This window comes from Myxine glutinosa, chromosome 2, assembly GCF_964187855.1.
Source record: "Myxine glutinosa chromosome 2, kmMyxGlut1.1, whole genome shotgun sequence".
NCBI classification, from domain to species: Eukaryota; Metazoa; Chordata; class Myxini; order Myxiniformes; family Myxinidae; genus Myxine; species Myxine glutinosa.
The window spans coordinates 231,066,658-231,093,271 of NC_136262.1; the positions used below are offsets into that span (position 1 = coordinate 231,066,658).

General features: G+C 40.6%; 1 protein-coding gene across 1 annotated transcript in view; it reads left to right on the top strand.

Moving 5' to 3' along the window:
* The window catches only part of LOC137420755 (E3 ubiquitin-protein ligase NEDD4-like), a 144,264-nt gene extending 117,956 nt beyond the window's left edge, over nt 1-26,308 (top strand). Inside the window, exons 18-29 of the mRNA XM_078772343.1 lie at nt 856-921; nt 7,448-7,680; nt 7,944-8,065; nt 8,191-8,261; nt 11,153-11,248; nt 11,466-11,539; nt 13,911-13,971; nt 20,758-20,817; nt 21,037-21,144; nt 22,743-22,839; nt 24,024-24,096; nt 25,540-26,308. Coding sequence (XP_078628469.1) covers nt 856-921; nt 7,448-7,680; nt 7,944-8,065; nt 8,191-8,261; nt 11,153-11,248; nt 11,466-11,539; nt 13,911-13,971; nt 20,758-20,817; nt 21,037-21,144; nt 22,743-22,839; nt 24,024-24,096; nt 25,540-25,642 — 1,164 coding nt within the window. The 3' untranslated portion in view covers nt 25,643-26,308. The remainder of the gene's footprint in view (nt 1-855; nt 922-7,447; nt 7,681-7,943; nt 8,066-8,190; nt 8,262-11,152; nt 11,249-11,465; nt 11,540-13,910; nt 13,972-20,757; nt 20,818-21,036; nt 21,145-22,742; nt 22,840-24,023; nt 24,097-25,539) is intronic.
* Nucleotides 26,309-26,614: the final 306 nt, after the last annotated feature.

Consider the following 26,614-nt stretch of genomic DNA (forward strand, 5'->3'; position numbering starts at 1 on the left):
TAGTACGGGCATGCCCTAGTATAATTAAATGACAGCAATAGGTAAACAGTTACTAGTATTTTTAGCTATCATTCTGAATGGTTTCCTGCGTCTCATCAATTATTGCACTCATCCATCATTCCACCTTTTGTAATACATTTCTAATAGAAGCAGGAATAGTCTTCGGTCTCTAGTTGTGTGAGCTTTTCCGGGTTCTGTATTTTTGACCAAACTTTGAGTTGGTTGGGCTTTTGCAGTTTTTGCATTTTGAAAAAGCAGTAAAAATCATTTTTGTTTGCTTGTTACAAAATTTCAGTTTTATATTAATTTGACAAGTCGTCCATTTTTTAAGAGAGTATCCCATACTACTATTAATTTGCAATAATTGGTCACTGGCTTTGAAACCAATACAAATTTTTATTAGACCTCCAAGCGTCAAAAAGTTACATATATCGAGCAAACTACATATATGAAGCACTTCACCACCATTGAAGCATTAAATTGCATCAGAATTTTGTTTTTTTTTTTGTATACATAACCGAAGCTCGTGAAAGAGCTAACATTTATCACACAAACAAATCAAACAGACAAACAAACAACCAATACATGTGAATTGTTGCTCCCATCTTGCTGGCTCGAGAAGATGCCATTTGCATTTTTGTCGATAATTCAATGGTTAAAAAGGGGATTTCACTGACGATGTAATATTTCATGAAATTCTGTCAACTCTACTCCATTTAGAATCCCATGCGGGCATGGGCAACTTGCTCGTCTGTGTACAATGTCTAATTGGCTTGTCAAGTATTCCATTACTATACATGGAGCTGTGTAAATTTTATATTGACTGATTATGCTCTCTCCCTCCTCTAACCCCAGGCGGTGCCTTATTCAAGAGATTACCAACGTAAATATGAATTCTATGTGCAAAAGTTACCCAAGCCGGTAAGCTGAGGTTTCCTCATATTAGTTTGTCATTATTTATTTTTCTTTTTTTGGTTGGGGGAGGAGGTGGGGGCATGGGCGAGAGGAAGGAGTTGGGTTGGTGGTTTCATTTAAATTTTGCCCACAGTAAACCTTGCCATTTGCAGTTTTGACATTCATGGAATCCTCATGAGAAGGAAGCAGAAGGCAGCGTGAGGGGGGATGGAAGGCAGTGTGGGATGCAAGGAAGTGTGGGGGGAGGGGAATGGAAGGGCAGCATGAGGGGGGAGGGTGGAAGGCAGCGTGAGGGGGGGGCGGAAGGCAGCATGGGGGGGGGGGGAATGGAAGGCAGCGTGAGCAAAGAAGAAGTGAATGAAGCGTGAGGAGAGAGGAAGGCAGTGCAAGCAGAGCGGAGGTCCTCCCATCTCACTCCTTACCCTCCCTCCTAACCCAGGGGCATATCCAAGTGGCTTAAGCACTCAAGCAGGCACTCCACCAAAACTGTTGAGTTGCCTGGAGTGTCCAACTATGTCCGAATTGGACAAATGAACAGTTTTTTTAATAGCTGCTGAGGTCCAACTGCTGCTAAGGTCGATTCCTGAGTTAAAATTCGATTCAGGTGAAGAGATTATCGAGCTTATCACATGTTAGATATAAAGTGTGTGCGGAAATTAAATAAAGGCACAAACACTGGCGTTTATTAGCATCGCGATGTGTACAGGGATAGTGATTCGTATGTATGAAGATCAGTGATATTACCATTTGTAGATATGAAGCTTTCTTGTATGTAAACCGACCTGTTCTGAGGCGAGGCATATTTGAGCCAAGCGCACAAAATGGCGGAATTAAGACCCCAAGCCCAACACAGGCTGACCATAGGTAAGCCTGTTTCTACTTTGTGTAAGTTTTAGAACAAATGATCTTCAAAAGGTGTTTAACACAAACACCTAGTTTTAATTCATGCAATCCCTTGGAGATTGACCAGTCTGCATGCAAGGTTTGGGGCCACTAGGTTTCATAGTTTTGCAGTTATGGAGGAGAAACAGACACACACTGCCTTTTATTATTATAGATTGCTTTCACAACTTGGTCCATGAGTTAAGACCTGAAATTTTAATTGTTGCTACCACTCTGAGGGGCTAAACATGTTTTTTTTCAAACATATATCTGTAGTTCAAACAAAAACATATGATGGGAAAGTCAGAATTGTAGCTTAGTGTCCAAATATGGGTCAATTCAAGATGGTGTCCAACACAACAGTGAAATTCAGAGAAAAGTCTTTATTACTGAAGTAAAAGTCCCAAATTCTTACCGATCGATTTGAAAATTAGCAGTTTTTGGACAGACGTATAATAGTGGACTGTCAAAATAGTTTTATGTTGAGGTCACATGACCCAATCCAAGTTGGAGGCCATAAATTGGTTAACTCCTGTTATCAAAATATTGGTCACCATTTCTAACTGGTTTTGCCAGTTATTTCTGTAGAATTAGACGAACAATACTGTAATGGGACAGATGACATGTTCTGAGATGGTAGTTAAATGGCGGAAAGTTTTAAAATCTAAGCAAGCAGCAGTCACACAAAGGGGGAACAGAGGAGTGTGGGTGCAGGGGTGGTCCGGTAGTAATGCAAGAGACGACCTTTAAGTTATATGGCATTTATCCCCGAGTGAAAGTCATACAATGATACTGGTGCAAACCATTTGCTCAATTCTATTCATGTATATGTACTTGGCATTCTGGTGGATCTTTGGATTACAAAGCGTGAGAAAAACGAAAGGCCCATCAATATAATTAAAACTACAATTTCACAAGTTTGTGAATAATGTGAACAGATAATGCAGCGTCCGTATTCGGTTTCTAAACTGATATCAATGTCTCCAAACATTAAACTGATATCAACTGAATCTCTTATCTTCCCACATCCAAAACCTTGATCTTTTCTACCCCAGCTAATTTCACCCCAATTCCACTTTTTTGAAATACCAACTTCTGTCCTGGAAGTCCTTGGTGTCCTTGTGTTTTATACTTCTCCCACCCCCCTCCCCCCCTTCCCACGCCTCCTCCCCCCAAGCCCTCTCCCTCCCACACATCTCCCTGCTCTCAAATGTTGTGTGCTCTCAAGTGTTTGTGTGTTTCCCCTTCTCTCCCCATCTTGTCTTCCGCTCCCTCTTTTTATATATTTTGTTTGTCTGGTTGATTTGTTTGTGAAGTAAATGTCAGCTCTTTTACGAGCCTCGATTCAGTATACCAAAAAAAAATAAAAAAATTGTGGACCAGCACGATCACCAGTATTGGAAGGCTCTAACAGAAAGGGCATCGGTGTTGTGCTTCGCTTCTTTCTTTCTTTCTGATGCAGTGGCTGTCACCTTTATCTCTTGAACTGTGGACAACTTAGGTTGTCCCACTGTCATTCACACAATGAGAAGTTCTCCCTCCACTTAGTTTATTCAAGCTGGTCAATAGTATCGAACACTGAAGATGTAGGAACACCTGGATGAATGTTGTTTGGAAGTGGGTAGCCTTCGTCTGATACCTCGTCTAATTGCTGAAGACACAACCCGGTCTCTATCTCTTATGATGGGGATTATGAGATCCCATGCCCAAGACTAAGTATTTTTAACATCTCCACATTTCCTGTGAGTGTCTTAACAGCCTAGAGTAGGAAAATGTGTTTAGCAGGTTTATACTTCCCAAAACCAACTGCACATATGTAATCTTGGCCAGAGACTGAACGAGCCAGTTTACTCTGTATGTAGGAGTCTTTTCTGTGTCACCTGACAGAAGAGTCTTCAGGAAGATTGCGAGAGAGGATGGCAGAGGCAATATAGTCATTGCCCAGCTCATCCGGATGTGGGGGGGGGGCAGCCATTATCAGCTGGGGTTTGTGATGCTTTAATGTCCTTGCTTAAGTAGAGAGCAGCCATTCATACAAGCTGTGTACAATCAGTACCACTTTGTAAGTCTGCAACTACCGCTCGACTCGTGTACTCTACAGCCAGTTGCATCACAGACAGCTTGTCAGGCACAACAAGAAGTTTGCCAAGCTCATTTTGGAATATCTTCCGGCTGTCATTGAAGTCCCTTCCTGGTTTCTGACGAATATTAAGCTTAGTTTGTCTTTTCACTTCCGCAATCCCAAGAGAGGCCATATTAATGACAAGTTATCTGGTGCCTTGGTCATTTAGACTACATGAGATGATGCAAACAAATCCGCCCTGATGTCTGCATACAACAACTTGTAGACATCCTGCTCCACATCTGCGTAAGCTGGCTCTGCATCATCTAAATTTACTGCACTGCTATCTGGCCTCATATAATCTCTGGTATAAGCATGGTAACACATTTTGTGGGAGTGAGCTTCAGCGGCTACAAGCTCATGAGATGCAATGGCCAATACTTTTTCATCGTTCTTCAGTGTAGTCACTTGTCGGATCTTATCGTCTCAACAAAGTTCTTGGGTCTGGATAAGAGGCTCCCGGGTATGTGACTTCCTGATGTACTTACTACTCTTGTCACAAAAAATACAGACATTATCATACATCTGAGAACTATTATTCACAATTGGATCTCACTAAGACTTTCTCTGCTCCAGACTGATCAAATCATGTGGAGCACCTGCAGTTCTAATACAGTTGGAGTTCCTTTTTGTGTGTGAATGTGTTCCAACAGTCCCTGGGATAAGATATCTTTGGAAGAGTATCATCAGATTGACAATTGCAGGATAGGTTCAAAGGCACGTACGTATCCTGGCAGCTTCAAGCAGTGTGTCCCATGACGACAGGTCTCTTGGACGTACTAGTTCTGCAATGGGAGCTTCACGTGATCATATTATACATGCCTTCCATTCAGCAGAGGGAGTACGTGGTCTCCTGGATGGAACTTCTTCTTCTTCAGAATCCATGCCTGAATCTATTGAAACAGAGATGGGGGTGGGCTGTTAGACATACATTCATTAATTTTTTCATGACTGGTCAAGTGCATATCAAGCTGATTGTGTTTCAACCTTGAAAGAAAAATCTTTCAACCTTGTTTCAACCTGTCACCTGACATAATTGGGGACCATTGTGGGTCTTTCTCTCAGTTACCCGAGTAATCTGACAAATTATATGTCGATCAGTTAAAACGTAACAGCCAGCAATCTGCTTGTTAGGCTTTCTATGATGGTTGTCGCCCTTTCATCGCCATCTTTCATATTGACATGAGACCAAGATAGAAAACAATCAGAAATGTTCCATCAATAAAAACAAACCACTGTGCCATGTTTGAAAAGACTCCATGGAAAATTGTAGCCTGTAGTTCGATCACAATCACTTAACAGGAAATTTTGCATTTCCTGGCCGCCATCTTTGATTGACCTACTTGCAGACACCAAGCTACAGCTGTGAAAGTCCAGCATGTTTTTTTTGTGTTCCACACGTAGAGTGTAATCGAAAAAATACCAACTATGTTTGGCCCCTCAAGATGGTAATGGTAAGTGCTCATGGACTATTGATCAGGGATTCCATATGCTGATAGGATCTTCATCATCTTGCCACGATGGGTGGAGTCAAAGGCTTTTAAAAAGTCAATGTATGTCATTATTGCAAGAAGATCGTGGGCACAAATTCCATCTATTAGCTTCACAATACAAACTGCATAGAACGGCACTCAGTAGAGCGCATACCTCCACCAAGCGGAGCGAGCCCTTTACGTTTTATAGACCACCGATAGGCGGAATCGGCATCTGCACCTGAACCAAATTCTAACCAGCTGTTCTTGTCACATATCCAACTCAATCACCAAGTTTATCATAATTCATCCACAACTTTTTGAAATATCATGCTTTGTATTGTTTTTTGGTCCAATCTCTTGATCGTAAAGAATCACTTAGAAATTAAAAAAAAAAATCTCCCATCCGGATCCTGGTCTTCACCAAAATCGAATTCTGGATCTTCGTCCTTGTCACACACCCAATCTGTCCACGAAATTTCTCCCCAGTCCATCCATAACGCTTTGAGATAACCAGCTCACAGATGCACAAATAGGCAGACCGGGGTGAAAACCTTTGGTGGTGGAAATAAATATTAATATTGTCGTGTGACGACCCTGTAGTGAACACCGCAGGGTGCCACAGATGACCATACGAGCTTAACACTCCAAGGCGTTCAGTCAAAACATAGCGGAGAATACGCGTGGGTGGAGGGGGAGACCAAAGAGCGCTTACCTTCACGGATCCCACCGGCAGTCTTCACACCTGGATAAATTAACTCAAACAACACGATTAATTAACTCAAAAGTTAAATGTACAAGAAAATGCCGGCTTTATTAAAGAAATTGCCGGTAACAAGGAAAGTACGATAAAATAAAACTATGATTCCTAAATGGAGCGCTCCCGCACAGACCCGAATACAGACAAAGGATGAAATAAATGAAAATATATATATCTGTTATTTGTGTGGCATTTAGCTCAAATCGGCTGGGGTGTCTCGTCAGGAATCGTCAAGATTGTCTGAGGCCTTGGCGTCTTTGCACGCGAAATGCGCTCGTTGGCGCGAAGTAGGCCTCCCGCACGAAGCGAACGAGCTTGGCGTGCAGCTCGCTCTTCCAGCCGTGCTTGTCCTCACGATCTCTGCATGGAAACCGCAGCTCTCCGTCAGCCGTTCCCCTCCTCACGACCACCAGCAAGATGCCGGAACACGACCGTTCACGATGAAGCTTCCTTGCGCAAGAGCAATAGCGACCGTTCACCAACAAAGCCTGGACCCAAGAGATAAGAGTTAAAATGTCGGCACATGACCGTTCACCACCAGTTCTAAAACGAGAAGAACCAAGAGGACGTCGATGCTGAGAGAGAAAATGTCGATCCGAGAGGGAGAAAATGTCGGTGCTGAGAGAGACCAAAATGCGACCGTTCACTATCTGATCCAGAATCAAGAAGGAACGGGAAGGGCAAAATGTCCACGGGCAAAATGTCCGCCGTTCCAATTCTTTTGTACCCATGGCTCTGACGTCATCTGTGCCTCCTTCACCAATCCCATAGTCCCATCTTACCAGTCCTCTGTGCCAATCAAATCCCTGTCCAATCGCTGCTCTTTGAGGTGTGGCTTCACAAACCTTTTGTGCTTCCGCCCTCACCTAGTTGGTATTATCAGCGATACTACTTTATGCCTGGTTTCCGGTTGGTTTTTAATTAGTGTGGTTAATGGCCGATTTCTTACTAGGTGTCTGTAGTGTGGTGTCATAAGGAAGACAAGGAAAGATTACAGAGGCATGTACAGACAGGGGATTAATTACCCATAATCCCTCGCTAATTAACAAGCCCCACCCCTCTGATGCGGACAAAGATGCAAGTTTACCCGACATCTGGTCTACACACATTCCCTACTTATGATACATTGAGGTTTCTTCTTCTTCACGACAGTTGGAGCACACTATCTATGCAATATACCTAGACTAAGGTATCCTCCCCCCCCCCACAAACATAACAATATTTTGAAGCAATGTGTTATGAACCAACGAACCATGGTTAATGATTATACTCATTACATTTTTTTTTCTGTAACAGCCTGGTGATTCAACTAATCGTTTTGGGATGAAACTACGTCGTGCCCACATATTCGAGGACTCATTCCGCCTCCTCATGATTGTGAAACGCGTTGAGCTACTCAGAGCCAAGCTGTGGATCGAGTTTGATTCTGAGAAGGGTCTTGATTATGGAGGTGTTGCCAGAGAGTGGTTCTTCCTTCTCTCGAAGGAAATGTTCAACCCTTACTATGGACTTTTTGAGTACTCTGCCACGTGAGTCTTTCCATATATATATATTAATATATATATATATATATATATATATATATATATATATATATATATATATATATGAATAACATAATTTTGAATAATCCTTGTACTACTTTACTTAAGATAACTTTTTCTTATTTATTTATTTATTTTTATTGCCAAAACAAAAAATTTTCAACAATTTTAATATTTATGCAGATATTCTACAGTAAATGGAATTTATTTATTTTATATGGCATTTAAATGAAATGGCTTTTTTGCAGAGATAACTACACACTCCAGATCAACCCCAGCTCGGGATTTTGTAACGAAAATCACCTCGCTTATTTCAAGTTCATTGGCCGCGTGGCTGGCATGGCAGTGTATCATGGAAAACTATTGGATGGTATTTTATGCTTCCATTTTGTCTTGCGTTTACATTTTTGTGAATCCTATTTGAAACTTCTGGAGTCGCATTTGAAGTTTTCAATGACTGCACAATCCATTTATGAATTGTATTTTGTTTCCAAGGTTTCTTTATCCGGCCTTTCTACAAGATGATGCTGCAGAAGGATATCGTCCTGAAAGACATGGAGTCTGTGGTAAGCCTCGTGTTATTGACATTTGTCGTACTTGCGGTTGTTTGAAATTGAAAAGTACTAGCAAAGAGCCCACCTGCCAGGACGGGTTAATTCCCCCACACTTTTGTGATTTATGACTAGTAATAGTCTTCCACAAGGTGGTGCTATACGATTCACAATTTACATGGAGAGAATTAGAGTCCTCCCTCAAGCGGGTCTATGATCTTTTTTTTAAACCCCATAAAACTACTCCCCCCCAACCCCGGGTACAAACACCAGTTTTCAAATCATTCGACCTAGTAGTTCAATTCTCATACTGTTTCCACTTCTGGGAGTATGAATTTTTTCTCTTCTAGATTCTAGAACTTTATCATGTGCACTCCGAGTGCAGCCACCAGTTTTCAACTCCTTCCGTCCAGTGATTTAAGAGTGCAAAGAAGTAAAACAAATACACACTGTGATATTATGGTTTGATAATTTCCCCATTTCTATAATGTCCAGCATTATGATGCAGAGAATTGGGGTATTTTATTATCACTTGTAATACCAACTCACACCAATGGGAGCGTGTTCCATACTTATTTACATTGAGCGAATTGTGGTCTGTCCCAAAGGCACTAGGTCCTGCCTTGTGTCAGGAGGGGCAGGGGATGCAGAAAGTGCCTTTTCTCGTGAATGCCTGAAAAGGTCTGAAGACATTGCTGAACTAAGTGTGTAAGAGGTTTCTAAAATGCATCATATCCTTTGACTTCCAATAATTTTGTCATCGCAAGTCTTTCGGAGCCTTTAGGAGGCAGACCGCAAAGTTGCGTCAAAACGATTCACCAATTCCAATTTGTCCTGTATTTAGTCAATTTTCACTGATAATACACCGCACGTATCCTGGCAGCGAATAACGCTGCTTGACAAGCCTTCAGCTGTTAGAGTTACGGGGGATAGCAATAGTGCTTTGCATTGCTTGTTTTCTTGTGACGTCATCGGAGCACGCGCGCAGGGCACCCTGGGACACCTCGGCCATTTTGATACCCTCTCGAACAACGTCGTCAGCGGATTCACATTAAATCGTTTTTGTTCACGACCAATCATGCCAATTTGCAGCGTATTTCGTTGTTCAAACAGGCCAGGCGTTAGGCCAGGAGTTAAGTTTTACAAAACGCCCAAACTTCTACTGAATCAGGGTGAGGAAACAAGAAATTTAAGTGAAGAGAGGCGGCGTTTGTGGAAGGCTGCCATCAATCGCAGTGACATCCAAACAGAATCACAGTGGGATCGCACACCTGTCTGCTCCGAGCATTTTGTTAACAGTAAGTAAGAACATGTTTCATGGAATGCGAAACCTGGAACATAAAAGTATTGAATTTGAAACTGTCCAATAAACTTTCTAAAGTTATGTACTCTTATCAACTCGGTCAAAATGAATCTCGATTTTATCATGTGAAGAACGTGCTATGTATTCGTTGCTTACATGATAAATATAGGTGATGACTTATGGCCATACGCACAAAGCACACATGGCGGCACTCACTTCGCACTGTGCGTCACATGTCTACAAAGTATGCACACATGCATGCACAGCTTAAAACTGCAGTGGTTTTTGAACAAATGGAGGGCACTTAATCAATCAGGTCCATAACATTAACATAAGCAGCTTTAAAAAATACATGTTTGTTTAATATATTAATACCTTGGATCGAATCAAGTGGACGTCATTCAGTTCTTTGTGTAGGATTTGTCGCACCCATCCATCTTGGTACAACCTGTATGCCTCGAGGGATTTATACTTCTTCAACTCATCTTTGGTATAGGCCGATTTGCTGAACAACAAGTAGTTGATCACGTCGATGTGGGTCACCTGAGGCCACTTGCTCACATTCTTCTCAAATTGATCATTTGATAGACCATAAGGGTCACACCCAATGACAGAAATCTTCTCTTTGTAACGAACAAGAACGTCCGGGGGGAGCGTCTCTTGGTAGCCAAGGTTGGCACTCGCACTGCTAGCCATACTCAAGCCTGGATCTACCGTATCCTTACGTACACTCCAAGTCTGTTCTACAGGTAGTTGGTTGCAGGTTGACCCACTGCCCAGGTGTTCACCAGTTCACTGGTCCACGGCAAACTTAAACCGAATGTTCTGTGTTTGTTGGGCAACAATACGTAATATAAACTAGATGGCACCACACTCCACATGAACGTGACAAAACAAACAAAATTACTTTATAAAACAGACTTTTTACGATCCGCATTCACCATAAACCAACGCAACAAATCAATATCAGCGCACACGGACAGATTAGCTTGGGTATCAAAATGGCCGCCGCGCAATGCGAGATGGGTAAACTGTGACGTCAGTGAAAACAAAGGATTACACGACCACTAATTGATAATTCTTAGTGTCATTATTAATTTAAATGATCTTGCCACAAGTGGGCGTGATCACTTTTTGGGACCTTTAGATGTGCGTTTTGCAACAACAACTGGAGCTATGTGTAATTCGTATGCCCATGTTAAAAGTGCTTTCACTCCACCCCTCCCCCCCCCCCTCCCTTTGCTCTTGTCGCACTCTGGAATCCCTGGTCCTTCCACTACCCTGAACCCCAGTGGTTATAAAAAAATTGCACCCTCCAGAGACCTGCACCCTTTCCCCATCCTCTCCCCCCTCCTCCCCATTGCATAGAGGTCAAACACCCACACGTCTCAAATTATTTGTATACAATATGAGGAATGATGTAATATGTGAAAGATGCATCAATTGTGTTCTGATTTTATTTTGACTCCGATAGGTCTATCAAGTCTTTGCCACTTTAAACATTGTTGCTATGTGTCAGCACTTCCTCGGTAATCTATAGTAGAGACGATGCTTTTTCACCGTTATTGTGACAGTTGCTGCTTTTCTTTTTCTTTTTTTAAAGGATAGTGAATATTACAACTCCCTCAAATGGATCTTGGAAAACGATCCAGTCGATCTTGACCTCCGCTTCTGTGTGGAGGAGGAGCACTTTGGTCAGGTAAAACTTAAACAGCACATTTAACCCAACTTGGAAGTTGGTGGAAGCAAACTTTTAAAATGTTGAGTGTGCTGGAGCAATAACAATCTGGGTGAAGCAGAAGTAAAAGGCACTGAATTGTCGGCTAAGAGGAACTGGAGTAATTGACGTTAAGTTTTTGTTGATACATGGGATTCATTTTGGATTTGTTTTTGACTTGAACTGTATTTCTTTTTAGATTATTGAGGTTGAGTTGAAGCCCCATGGTTCTGAAATCATCGTTACGGAAGATAACAAAAAAGAGTACATAAAGTAAGTGTATCTTGTGTTTATATATATATATATATACACACACACATTACATGTTTCCTGAGATCTACAAAGAGGATGTACATATACATTTGTTCTCTGCTCCATTAGACTACACTCACATACACTACTCACAATAAGTTAGGGATATTGTGGGAGTGAGTTTATTAATTTTTTTATGGGGGTTAGGGTTATGGTATTGAAATCAAGAATGCTGTGTTTTTTCACACATTAATAACCATAGAATTAGGACCAACAACCTTTTTCAACATAATTAATACACAAAATCAACCACACCGAAGAACCTGCCAATATCCCTAACTTATTGTGAGTAGTGTATAAAAAGCCAATGTCAACCGAGGACCTTATGGTAGAGTGAGCCATTTATTCAGCAGGAAATCTAACGTTATGTTCTGAAAAAGTAATGTGGTTTTTCAGGTGAGGGGGTGGAGATGTCTGACTGGGTGATGCAGTTTTGAAAGAAAGGTCGAAAAGTGGTTAAAAAAAAAAAGAAAAAGGTCATACAAAAACAAGCTTCACTATAAATCCTCTTGAGTGGTCTTGACTTTTACATTTGTTATGTGTGGAGTGATTGAGCTATGCTTTCTTCTTAAGCATGTTGTTTACGACAACGACTTGAAGAATGAGCTGGTGTGTGTGTGTGTGTGTGTGTGTGTGTGTGTGTGTGTGTGTGTGTGTGTGTGTGTGTGTGTGTGTGTGCGTGCGTGTGTGTGTGTGTGTGTGTGTGTGTGTGTGTGTATGTATGTATGTATATATATTGTTACGGTACGCGGTTAAGGATGTTATATTTGCCGAGCGGAGGCTCCGCGACCGAACAGTTGTTCCCCGACTAAACCCGATTCACCCAAACGTTGGCCGTATCGCGCCACCGCTATTCAATCGGGAAAAGACTAAGACGACGAATGCAAAGAGGAAGAAGAAGACGTACAGAAGAGTAACGGGGTTTATTATTTCCACACACATAAGCAAAAAGAGCAGTCACGGGTATTTACAGCGGACATGAAAACGCAGGTGACACAGTGAAAATTACTAGCTTATACAGACTTAGTTACTACCCAGGACAGCACGAACAAAACAAACTCACGTACGCAAATGGGGAACTTGCAGGCAGGAATGGCTGGAAAGGATGAGCAGGTGGGATCACAAGGCACAGCGAGCAGGTCCACTCCACTCCGGGCGGGAAGCGGGGAGCCGGCAGCTCCTTGTATTCCACTTTACAGCGCACGCCGGCAGCTCCTGGTATTCGGCTTTACAGCGCACGCCGGCAGGGTCACTCGCTGCCCCGTCAGGGCTTCACGCGGCTGGTTGAAACGGGGCTGGACTCATCTGCCGTATCTCTTTGCAACTCGTTCGTAAAAGTTCCTCTGCTTTCTCTTGGACCCTTTCTTTGTCGTGTACCTCTCCACGCAGCTCAGCTCGTATTCCCTTCCTCTCACTTCTCTCCAGCACGGGACTGACACGCCCTCTTACGCACCTGGACTCATCTGCCGTATCTCTGGTCTAGCTTGTCCCAGCGATCGTCGCACCCTTCTGTCCAAACCTTCAGCGTGGGTCTGACACGCCCCCTTCGGTTTCGGTACCGCCCTCCTCTTCCGTGCTCTGTTTCGTGACCTTGTATGGTAATCCCACGGGCTTGTCTCCCTATTTGGGCATCGCGCCGACGGCACGCCCCTCGTGGCGAGCCACGGGCTTGTTTCCTTATTTGGGCATGGGGCTGCACAGCCCCGCCCTTCGTGGCGCGCCCTGGGCTTGCCTCTCCCTGGCGACCCCGCCCCTCCTGTTCAAACAGAGCACAGAGCACATATTCACTATAGCAGCGAATTGAGAGGGCGTGCACCCCACGCTTGTGAACTGCTTTACCCACAGATGGAGAGTTTGGCTGGGAAATGGAATTATTGAAGGGGAGCTATTCTTAATTGATTCGGTACAATGGAGTGTCATTCTAATGGAAGACAAGGCCTTACTCTAAAACACATAATAAGATATAAGCTACTGAACAAGGGTTTTATCGTGTCCTGCAATGTGGTGTTTATGGAATTAACTACCGAGACGCCCTTTTTATCTTTACACAACTCCGGAGGCAGGAGGGGCCATATCCAACCAATGTTACACAACAATTTACCACTACAATACACACAATCAAAAAAAAATGCAATCCTCATATCCGCAACAATGTATATATATATATATATATATATATATATATATATATATATATATATATATATATATATATATATATATATATATATATATATATATACTGTATATATATATATATATATATATATATGTTAGCAGGTGTACTATTTTAAACTTCTTCTTTTTTTTTTCACTGCTTTGCCTGCTTTAGCTTGGTGATCCAATGGAGGTTTGTGGCTCGAGTGCAGAAACAAATGAATGCTTTCATGGAGGTGAGAACTTAAGGCACCTAGTAACCATTCGTGCATGTTTGTACATTTCAATGCCTATTACAGATTGTCTATAAATACATTGAAAATCTCGCTCGAGTTTCCTGAGATCTGCATTATTGGCCCCTGTTGGACTGAGTCGGAAATGGGGGCCTATGCAAATGGGGGCTAGTTCTCATCTGTCCGTGCATCTGCAACCATATCCTGGAGATGTATGGACTAATTTTGTTCAAACTTGGTACACAGACAATACAAGACTGTGTACATATGCACATCATTTTGTTTCTCGATGCGATCAAGGATGGCTGACTGGTAGACTGGTGGCCATTTTAGTTGTAAAAAAAACAAAAAACCCGATATCGAACCAGCCCTCAACAATTTCTCAGGCATGCATTTACCAATCTTGTTTTAAATTTGGCACAGATTAATGAATGATGGGATACATATGCACGTCATTTGTTTTCGAGATCAGGTCCAATATGGCCGACTGGCAGTCATTTTGTTGCTTAAATGTGTCCCCATCCATTTCTCAGACATGCATGGACCGATTTTCTTCAAACTTGGCACAAAGACAATGCATGAGTATACATGTGCAGATTGTGTTTTGTCATCCGACCAAAGATGGCCGACTGACAGCCATTAATTCCGTACAGCAAAATTACTAAAACCACGTGGACGATGACATTTAGTCTTTTTGTTCTTGTTTTTTTTTTCTTCCTGAGCACAGTGTTTCAGGAACTTGAATATTCCTTCAGATTTGTGGGAGGGTGCGGTGTGGTTTTTTTATTGGCTCATGGAAGAGCATGGTGATTGAGGGTATCAACTGACACTAAAGGAGTTCGTCAAATCTTGGACATTAAGAAAGTTAATTATCAAAAGAAAAGAAGCCGAGGAGATACAGAAACCTGCACGTAAGAGGGTTGGGTTACAAAGGATCAATGGGGGTAACAAAGATTTTGGGGAAGATGGTGCTGCACCAGCTGCTTGAAGCCCCATGTAGGGAAGAGTGGGATTTAAGAGCCTCTGAAAGGTGGTTCTCCATATGTTTGAAGTGAGGAACACAACAACAGTTGCGGTGTGCAGTCATCCTGAATTTTGGTAGTTTAACCATGCTGGGGCAGGTCAGAGGTCAGAGGAAGCTAAACCTAGATGATTGTAGAGGGGGCAGGTGGTGGGGAGGTAAGCGACCTGCCCTCAGTGTGAGAGCATCAGATCCTGTGATTATGCCTCATTGCTGGAGATACCAATAACATTGAGATGTTTAGATTACACAGAATCCAGGAGGAAGATCGATTGCTGGTGTGCCATCCCAGAGGGGAGGGCAGTATTACATTGAGTTGCAGACAGTCTGGTAGACACAGTAGTTCTGATTTTTCAAAGAAAGCCTTGGAATAGATGATGTCCAATCTGGGGCTCACTTTTGAGGCCTGCTTTGCTATATTATGACTTCCACTGGCATTTGTCATTCTTACCAAAACAGACATAAAAATAATAAATAAAAAAATTTCCCCTCCTGATATATGTACATATATATATATATATGTGTGTATGTATATATATGTATGTATATATATGTATGTATATATATGTGTGTATATATATATATATATATATATATATATATATATATATATATATATATATATATATATATATATAATTCTTATTTCTTGCCATATCTTGCCAATTGGAGAAGATTGTCATGGGGACCGCAAGGCTAACCCCAGCTCTAGCAGGGAAAATGGCCTTAAAATGCCTGTTGTTGTTGTTGTATCCATCCCCCTTCTTTATTTTTGGAAGTTGAAATAGTTTTCCCAAAAGGCTAAAAATCACCACAGCTGTAATTTTGTAAAATTCAGTAAGAAATTTGTCTATAATTAAAATGCATCTCATAATTCAAATGTTCACTCTGCTATGTGTTTGAACCCATTGCCATTTCGAACAAGACATGTAAAATGAATGCTCCATGTCATAATCAGTCCTGCGCTGAAGGCAAGCCTAGTGGCCTTTTTGGTCTTTTACTGTGATTCAATTTGCCTCGATTTTAAAAAGGAATTCTTCATTGCTAAATTGAACGCGTTGTTACTAAGTGCATGCATCTACATAAAATGAAGTACAGTAAATGGCATCATTACATGAATGGTGCTTTCAGGGGATTATTGTTCTTCTTGTTGATGCTCTGTTTCTCCAATCCTAAGGGACCATTTCCAGCCAAGTTTGAGGTGAAAAAAATAAAAGGAGTACAGTTGTCAAATTAAGCCTCAACATAGGACCGAGAACCTCCAAGAACCAGGCAAAAGATGATCCTATTACTTACTGGGTTGGAAATGTTCCTGGCTCTTCTTGGCTCAATATGTACTTCGTCAAAGTTGTCCTTAAGAAAACAAAATAAAAATCGATATCGTGCTGTTGACATTTCGCTTGACAAATATGATTGAGTATATATATATATATATATATATATATATATATATATATATATATATATATATATATATATAATATATATATATATAGATATATATATATAGATATATATTATAGATATATATTATATATATATATATATATATATATATATATATATATATATATATATATATATATATATATATATATATATATATATATATATTAGGGTGGTGCTCAAAATAATTTTTTTTAAATATTTACTGGGACATGGCTTTATGTTGTTCCTTTTGTTCCAAAATGAAAACACACCAAATATGAAAGCAATCTGATTTTATTTAGGGGTGCCACATCAGCCTTCAAACTAAAGGTGTCTACAAAACTTTTCTATACATGGATCGAAAGCAAAACCAGAAGTTTGTTTTATGAAAATCCACCCTCCACTCACTTTCTTTGTATTCTAGCAAACACAAGTTACAATAGCTGCACAAATAGCACTATATTGCTATGAAAACTCAAATTCAATGATAACAATCAAAATGTTCAGTTCATAAAATGAAGAGACACCATATCACATAATATTAAAAAACCCAAATATAATGAGAAATGTAACTCCTATTTCTGGGCCTGTTTCACCACTGTTGCCTTCTTGGCATCGGGGTACATCTTCCTGTGAGCAGCAACAACTTGGAGCAGAGCTTGCTTTTGCTCTTCATCCTTTGTAAGGAGCTTATTGTAGTCTTGTATCAATGCGACACCCCTTTCTGCCCTGTCGTTCACCACGACTAAGCCACTGGCGGCTTTCTTTGCTTCCTGAAAGCTGGTTTCTTGCTCCCATGAACCAGGATCCTTATCCATCCAATCAGTTGGGGTCCCTAGGATGCTGAAGAAATGCTTGGTGTGTTTTGTTATGAGGCCAGCGATTGACAGGGCGGTTCCTCGTTTGATAGCTGGTCTCTTTGGAGAGGGGTTTTCACCGTCATTTTTCAATGCTTCAATCATATTGATCTTGCTTTCTTTGTCAATTCTGGTTTTCAATTGTCAATTCTTTGATTGCTTTGTCAATTCTGTCAATTCTTTGTCAATTCTGTCAATTTGTCAATTTCGTACGATCCAAAGAAGCTGCGACTTCAGGAGTGACAATGTTGATAGGCCTTCTTTTCTTGGGAAGAGATATCCCACCATCAGATGATGAAGAACCAGCCTGTGCCATGGTCTCAGAGTCAGAGTCTGAGTCTGTGACTTCCATAGCAGTAGCACCCTTCATGACCATTTCCTGTCTCTTATTTTCCTTCTCTACCTTAGTCTTCTCCTTTTCTTCTCTTTCTTTCTTTCGCTTCGTTTTTGCTTCCAACACAGTGTCTACAGATCCCATTGAAGCCTTCCTCTCTGAGAATTGATCGTGAAGAAACTTCCTGTCCTCGGGGTTGGTGATTATGGCCTCCGAATCTGCATGCCTAAGATCAAACGTCTTCTCCAAGGAGGCCTTGAAGGATGCTTCCTTTTTCTCTTGGGTCGCACCACCCCGCTTTGCACCTTTTTGGAGGCTCCTCCATTCTTCATATAGCCTCTCCAAACGATGGATGCAGTGCTGCTTCGTCGTTGTAGGTAGGTGAGCTTTTTCCCAGAACTTCACAACCTCTTCAATGGTGAGGGTTGCACTCTCCTGGGCAGTGCGATTCTCCTTCTTCAGGTGATGGAAAAACAGGACAAGAGATTGATGCACAGTCGGGAGCTTGGCACCTTTGATGGCATCTCCAGAAGTGGACCCAATGAGATACACATTATCCTGAGCCTGAGTTTTCAATGAAACACTGGTACTAGCACATGCCATATCTGCAAAATACGCAAGAATGTGGGTAAAATCCTGTTAATTCTTACTCCACAGGGTCACTCTCTACAAAAGAGCCACAGTCAATAAGTTAGGCCTACATATTACACACTAAAAAAGCGTACCCCTGACCCCGGGAACCTGTACAAAACATGCATGAAAATTGCCCAGATAGTGATCATAGGAAGTCTCAAAACTGTATGTATAATATATTGTATATAACTATATATATAATGTATAATGTGTATTTATGTATATTTATTATTTAATGTATATTTTATGTATAAATTTAATGTATATTTAATTATAATGTGTATATATATTGTATAACTATATATTTATTTATTATATTTAAATTTTAATATATTATATTTATTTTTAATATATTATTTAATGTATTATATTTGTCTATATTTGTATAATTGTCTATCGTATAATTGTATATATAATGTATAATATAATATATATTATTATTATTTAATGTATATTTACTATATATTTATTTTTAATATGATATTTAATGTATATATATAATTATGTATTTATTTTGTGTATATACAGCCCAAAAAATGGGAATTCCTATTTTTGCATGGGGGAAAATTCATCACTGATGTGGCACCCCTAAATATTATTGGATTCCATTTAAATTTGGTGTGGTTTCCTTTGACACCAAAAGGAACAACAATAGACCATGTCCCGGAGAAGATCTGCATTTTGATTTTTTGAAGCCCACCCTAATATATATATATATATATATATATATATATACTGTATATATATATATATATATATATATATATATATATTATATATATATATATATATATATATATATATATATATATATATATATATATATATATATATATATATATATATATATATATATATATATATATATATATACAGTATATATATATATATATATATATATATATATATATATATATACTGTATATATATATATATATATATATATATATATATTTTGTATATATATATATATATATATATATATATATATATATATATTGAAATAGAAGCCACATTGTCTAACCGAAGGATGTAGGTGGAGCATAGTCAAATATCAACACATTAGTTCTTCAATAATACTGATTCACTGCTTGGAAAGAAAGCGGTAGCTATTATATAATAAATAATTGAGAAAGTTCAATCAATTTGTTTATATTGAATGCGCACACATTTTTTTTTTTTTTTTTTTTTTTTTTTTTTTTGTATACAATATCGAGGCTCGTGAAAGAGCGAACATTAATCACATGAACACACAGAAAGACAAACCGACACATAAAACATATAACATAGGGAGCGGTAGACAAGATGGGGAGAGAGGGGGAAGGACACAAACACAACATTTGAGAGCAGGGACCGAGAGACATGGAGACATCGAGAGATCTGAGAGAGGGCGAGGGCTTTGGGGGGGGGGGGGGGCGTGGGAAGGGGGCAGTGGGAGAGGTATAAAACATATGGACACTGCCAGGACTTCCAGGAAAGAAGTTGGAATTTCAAACAAGGTGGATCTGGGGTGAATTAGCGGGGGTAGAAAAGATCAAGGTTTTGGATGGGGGAAGATAAGAGATGGTGGTGAACAGCTGTTTTAAAGACCTGGAGGGAGGAGTGGGATTGAAGGGAGTGAGGGAGTTTGTTCCAGAGGCGGGAGAAAAGAGGAATGAAAGAGTGAAGGTGAGCGGAGAGCCGAGATTTCGGCAGTTTAACCATCAGAGGGTTGCTGGCAGATCTTGTGCGACCTGTAGGAATATTTGGGGGACAGAGCACAGAGAGAGCTGGGGGTGCAAGGCCGGAGAGGAGTCGGTAGAAGACAGAAAGACCACCTACCTGCCTGCGGTGAGTGAGTGAAAGGCCCTCAGAGATAGCTTCATCGCGGGAGATTCCAATAATTCTGAAAGCTTTGGTTTCAACAGCGTGAAGCCGAGCTAGGTGTGAGGCAGGAGCACCGGCCCATAGGGGAGAACAGTATTCCATTGAGCTGCGGATGAAAGCCTTGTATGTGGTGAGGAGCTCAGGTGTGCCGAGGAGAATTACGAATCGTAATTTGGATTCGTAATTTGTGCACATAATTGATAAAGGAGAATTTAGTTGCATTGGCACCAAAATATATAAATTAATTTGCCATTATTTCCAATTTGAACGTGTTGGCTTCTTTAAAAAAAAAAATCCAGTGCTGTATTTGGTTGCCCAAGGAACAATTGGTTGTGCCTGATCGTCAGGCCGAACAATTTGAGAAATTGTGGAATCTTTTCAAGTTGGTCCGAATTTTAAAAAGTGTAATTTTTCATAAACACTGCATTTATTCTCAGGTAGTGCACGCTTTGTTCATTAATGCTGAAGATGTTCATAGTGCAGATGCTGGTTCAGCAAAACTGGTTTTCAGAAACATTCTGAAGACTAATTGTTGGAGTATAATTGGAATTATAAATATCCTCAAATAATTTGGTAAATACTTTCAAAAATTCTTCCTTTTGCAAAATGGATTCGTAATTTGTTTTCTTGATGATCTGGTTTCTTAACAGGGCTTCTCGGAGCTGATTCCAAAGGATCTTATCAGGATTTTTGATGAGCATGAGCTCGAAGTGAGTTTCCACATTTTTTTTTAATTTTTTTTTTCAGTTTGTGAATTATCGAAATATTTACATTGAATAACTGCACGTATTCAATAAACCAGCTCTATCAAAAGGCCTTTTGGATTTTAACCCTTTGGTTGTTCCTTGTTAGCTCAGGCTTTGCTCATTGTGAAATGGTTCCACAAAGTCTTGGTGTGCGTTTTATTTTTGGGGTTTTCTTTATTGCAGTTGCTCATGTGTGGCCTCGGAGATGTGGATGTAAATGATTGGAAAAAGCACACGATATACAAGAATGAATACTGCCTCAACCATCCTGTTATCCAGTGGTTCTGGAAGGTACCTATCTGAGCCTGACATAGGTGGATGTTTGCAGAATATCTTTGAAAGCTATTATGCCTGCCAGCGTCTTTGTAAAAAGTCATCATCTATATTACGTACTATTTGAACGCCGGTTTCATCCTGTGTATTAATTATGTATGTCTTAATTACATACTGTTGGAATATACCTTTCAACACTTTGGACTGTTGAGACCCCTTAGACCTTTGAAGACCCTTCATACCACCAAGACCCAAAATACCCAAATTACCACAAAGGCCCAAAGACCCTTAAATACCCCGACAACCCAAAAGACCATGAACACCCAAAAGACCACAAATACCCAAAATATCCCGAAGATCCAAAAGACCCTTTGGATCACTTTTACCTTTAAGACCCTTTCAATACCTTAGATACCTTTAGATCCCTTCACCTTTCCAACCTTTTATCCCCTTTAAACTTAAACTTACACCCTTAAGTCCATTTTGACCCCTTAGACCTTAACACTATTTAGACCCATTACACCCTTCAGACCGATTAAACAGCTTGGACCCTTGACCATTTAGAGCTTTGCACCACTTGGACCTTTTTTGATTACAAATAAATAATATGACCAATATTACAAATACATTTGTACAAAAAGAAATGTTTGTATTATGATTGGTGTAAATCATGACAACACAGCAACTCAAATTCAGTCAGACTCAGGTCATTATCTTCAGTTTAAACAAGCCAGTGCCCCGGCAGCGACATTTGGTGAGGCGAGCACAGTGGGCCGATCCATGCTCGTGAGAGAATAAAGCAGAGATGGTTTGAGTACTGTTTGAGTACTCGGTACTCCTCTCGGTACTCTCCTCTCGGTAATCTCCTCTCGGTACTCTCCTCTCGGTACTCCTCTCGGTACTCGGTACTCCTCTGATTTAAAGATGATAGGATTTGGACAATATTTTGCAGATTAAAAAAAAAAAAAAAATTTAAACACTGCACAATATTTGCAGAATGTCAGCAATTTCCATAGTGAGACCTAAATTTAAAACTGTGTAAAGTCAGGTGTTGACCCCCAAGTTTCACTCTCTGGGATCAATACCGTTGGAAAAACATGAGACGGGATGTTTCCTCAGATTGAAAATATCTACCAATGGGATAAATCTGTGAAGGTCGATCATGAAGGTTAATCAACATGGATATTAAAATTCCCCAAAATTATCATCTTTCCATGATGAACAACGAAGGTTGGCAACTCGGCAAATATTGGCCAATTTTTATTTTCTAGGATCACCGACATGTGCAACTGCTGGGAAAATGAATTTCAATTAAAGGAGTCGATGTGAGTTCCGAGTCCCTTGGGGCTGACACGCAGTGTCTCCACCTTGGGTAATGATGGAAGTTAACCCCCCCCCCCCCCCCCCACCCAAGTAGGTGGATTCTGGTCCGCAGAGCCTCTGCATGAAACATCCCAACATTTCAATTACGTAAACAAAAAAAACTTAAATGTTTCGTGCTTTATCGATGAAGTTGTGCATTTTGGTACAAATTGGGGAACGTCTTCATGGTGTATTTGTACTATGTTAGATATGTATCAATTGGGTGCACTGAAGCATGGTGTTGCCATTTTCAGGCGGTGCTGTTGATGGATGCAGAGAAGCGAATTCGCTTCCTGCAGTTTGTAACTGGAACGTCGCGGCTCCCAATGAATGGCTTTGCAGAGCTGTATGGTAAGGCCAGCAAATTGGAATGTGGGGTTATGGTGTTTGTGGTTTGTTGGGTCATCATCTCGATTCTCAGAGATAAACTTGTAAAATGGGTCGTGATGTCCGGATGTCTGTCTGTCCGGTCGTCTGTTCATCCGTTAACTTTTCGCTATTTCTGCTACTCCTCCCTTATCACCCGGATGATTGTTCTGAAACTTGACACATTAATACAACACATTAACACTTGGGCTTCGATATTTGGATTTCGGATCGTGGGGGCTTCTGGGGTGGGGGTGGGGGGCTGGGTGGGGAGCGCTGGGTGGGGGGGAATGGCGCCACGGATTGGCAGAGTAAAAAGGACAAGATGGGATCCCTTTTCCATATCCTATAATTTCGTGCTGTCGAGGATTAGTATTTGAGAAAACATTTTCATAAGATCTGATATTCTGTCACCCCTGAACCGTCGACGGCTACTTCCAAAGTAACAATGAAATTTGTCATTGACGAGCTGCGTGGTCTCGGCCAGTGGTTCCCAATCCTTTATTTGGTCGTGCGGACTCCTTCCAAAATTCAACTTTGTGGACGACCATGTGATCATTTATCATGGTGCCATCCAACTATCATGGTGACCAAATTGCAACACTAGCAGGATGGACCACGGCCTTTCACAAATGGTCACTTTTGAAGTTAAAACACCAGCACTGTTCCACACTAACACCAGCAATTGCTCTTCAACGGTCATCCCTAAGCCCCCCACCCGTGACATGTTGAGTGGTCCCTTTTGAGGCCGATGTGAATATGTTTAACATTAATAGCATCAGCTTGGGGATGGTTAGGAATGGTTTTGAATCGATGGTCCATTATAAAAAACGTTATCCCTATATTGTTTTATTAATTTATTGCAACCCTATAATAGATTGTCAATTATAAGTTCTCTCAAAAATAATGACCATCACCACCATTAATGTTTTGCCACTGAACATTCAGTTTTTAATTGCCGTGAAGATTGGGACGTTGGGTCCATGAAACCCACTGGTTAATGTATTTCCTCTTTTTATTGCAGCCAAATTAGTTGTTGGTGGACAAATTTTTTTTTGCATCAGCATGAAGTATAGAACTTTTTTTTTTTTTTTTTTTTTTAATTCCCACTGGCATGTATGATTGATGGGCTATCCCTCATCCCTTCCCAACCCCACTCCATACCACAGGTTCCAATGGCCCACAGAAGTTCACTGTACAAAAGTGGGGCACACCAGACAAACTGCCAAGAGCACATACATGGTGAGTGTTAATTGTATTTGGGTGGAACAGAGGGAAGAGGCAGTTTGACAGATATTTTGTCATTTAACACTCGGAGGGGGAGTGGAGTGGGGGGAACTTCCACATGGATTACAGGAAATGCAAGGATGAGATTGTGATGCTCGGTTTAGCTTGTATGATCGCCAACGTTAAATAAATAATATACTGTTGCGTTCACAGCCCCTCACCACCACCGTTAACCAGTCGGATACGAAGCTACAAGATGCATGGGCTACGTTAACGGCCAAATTAACAATGCCACCTCTTTACTCCGTACACAGTTTGACGCCATGCCGGTTCTTGATGAGGGCAATTGACATAGTTGGGATCCACCAGGGAATAGCAAATGAACCAAAACTTTCACTACAGCATGGTAGTACGTGAAACAAGGTGGATGCATGTTCTGAAGCAATACAAATAGCTTATTGAAACTCTTAACATAAATGGAGAATCCCACATGAAAGATGAAAAACAGACAAATAATAATAAGTAAATAATAGCACTCACAAGGACTAAATTTTTTATGTGTTTGTCTGTTCGGTGCTTTGTCTACCAACCATCCTCCCACACGTACAGCACAGCGGTTCACCGTGCGTTCAACAGGGGATCTTAACTCCCATCCCCTGACCTTCATCTCTGTTTGTCAAAGTTGGAAATCTGGAATCAGAATAAGCATCCACCCCCACTCCACCTGCCCAAAGCTGCATGTCCCCCCCTTTCTGCAGCCCTCCTCACCCCGCCCTCTCAATGCTTCCCACTCAAACCTACCCCAGCATCCCACTCAAACCTACCCCAGCATCCCACACACCTGATCCTTCCCCCGTACTCATCACACACACTCTCTCTTCTTCTATATTGGCCTTTGATACCACCTCCCCTCTCAACTGTCCTTTTTGTGCTGCTGCATCCTGATTCATTCAGTTTACTAGTACTAGCTCTTCCATGAGCCTCAACTATGTATAGAAAATTAAATTAAATACATATGTGTTCCCGTACAAGGAACTTAACCCTTTAACGCATTTAGGCCATAAGGCCCATTTGGCCTGTATGTTTTGTGTATCTGTGCTCTATCCCTTCTAAATGCTGAGCATCCATCACCGAAGTAGCACGTACCCTTTTTAATGTATTTGCTTCGACTCGGCTGGTGTTTGAACCGCCGACCTCCCAGGCTCAAAGCGGATGCTGGTCATCGTACAATGAATGTAGGGCAGAGGCAGTGAAGCTACAAAAATAAACTACTTGATCCACGCACATGACGCAAGGCCAGTAGAGCGATATTAAATGAAACGAGTTAGGTCAAAATGTCAGATGCTCAATCATTCAGGATGTGTCAAAACTCCAATTCCAATGACTTTTTGTCTTGTTTGGTTGTGGTTGTCACATGTTCAGTATACTTCAGCTATCACGTGACTGATCTGTGTGCAGTTTCAATCGCTTGGACCTCCCTCCGTACGAGTCCTTCAGAGACCTCCGTAAGAAGTTGTTACTTGCTGTGGAAAATACACAGGGATTTGAAGGTGTCGACTGACGACCTTGATGTTTCGGTCTATTCCTGATGCTGGAGAGCAAGATTCGTGCGAGTTTCAATCGAAACTTGAACACAAAGTCGACTTGAACACTTTTTAATGTGTGTTCTTTTCAGAAATTGGTTTCCTCGATGTTCTTGCTTTTGGCCTTTTAAAGTTGTACATCCCTGATGTCACATCTGTACAGTTCAGAAGATACTTTTGTCATTCCATTGGGGACTATTTCCTCGATCGAGTATTTCAAATATCACTTTTTGGTTGCAGAGGGATGCGGTGGTAACGCCAATCTGCATTTGCATCTTCTTCTGAGCTATATCTTGCACATTTTGTAATTCTGTATAAAACGATACTACATTGTGTATATCTACTTTGTATCATCTCCCGTATAACCTAGGGTGCCAATGCGATATGCGGATTCTTCTTTTCTACCGATAAAGATTTAGACCGATTATTCGGCTTATTTAAGAAGCCCTTTTTTAGAACCGTCAACTTTTGAGAATACTTGAAATTTGTCTATTTTAACCGAGGATAACAGATTGTCGAAGATGCATTTCCTTGTACATCTTGAACTTTGTTTTCTTTATATTTTATCCACTATTAAAGATTCTTTACACAAGTCAAGTGCACAATTTTATTGCGATTTTTGTAAATAAATTTAATCAAATGATCTTATGGTATTTGCTGATTTTTTTTTTTCCTTACAATCTTGACATGAGATCTTCCCAATAGTTATTTTACAAGGCTTTGAAACACCAAAAATCTAACTGTTTCTGTTTTATTTCCTGAAACAATTTTAACAATTCCACTTCCATGTCCACATGTGCTGTCTTTTAATCTATTCCTCCTTGGAGATCTATCACATCTAGTGGTTGCAGCAAAAGGGGCTTTTAATCTGATGAGATGATTCTCCTTATTTGCCACAATGGTAAATATCCTCAACCTCATGAAAATAATTAATTGACATACAGTCACGT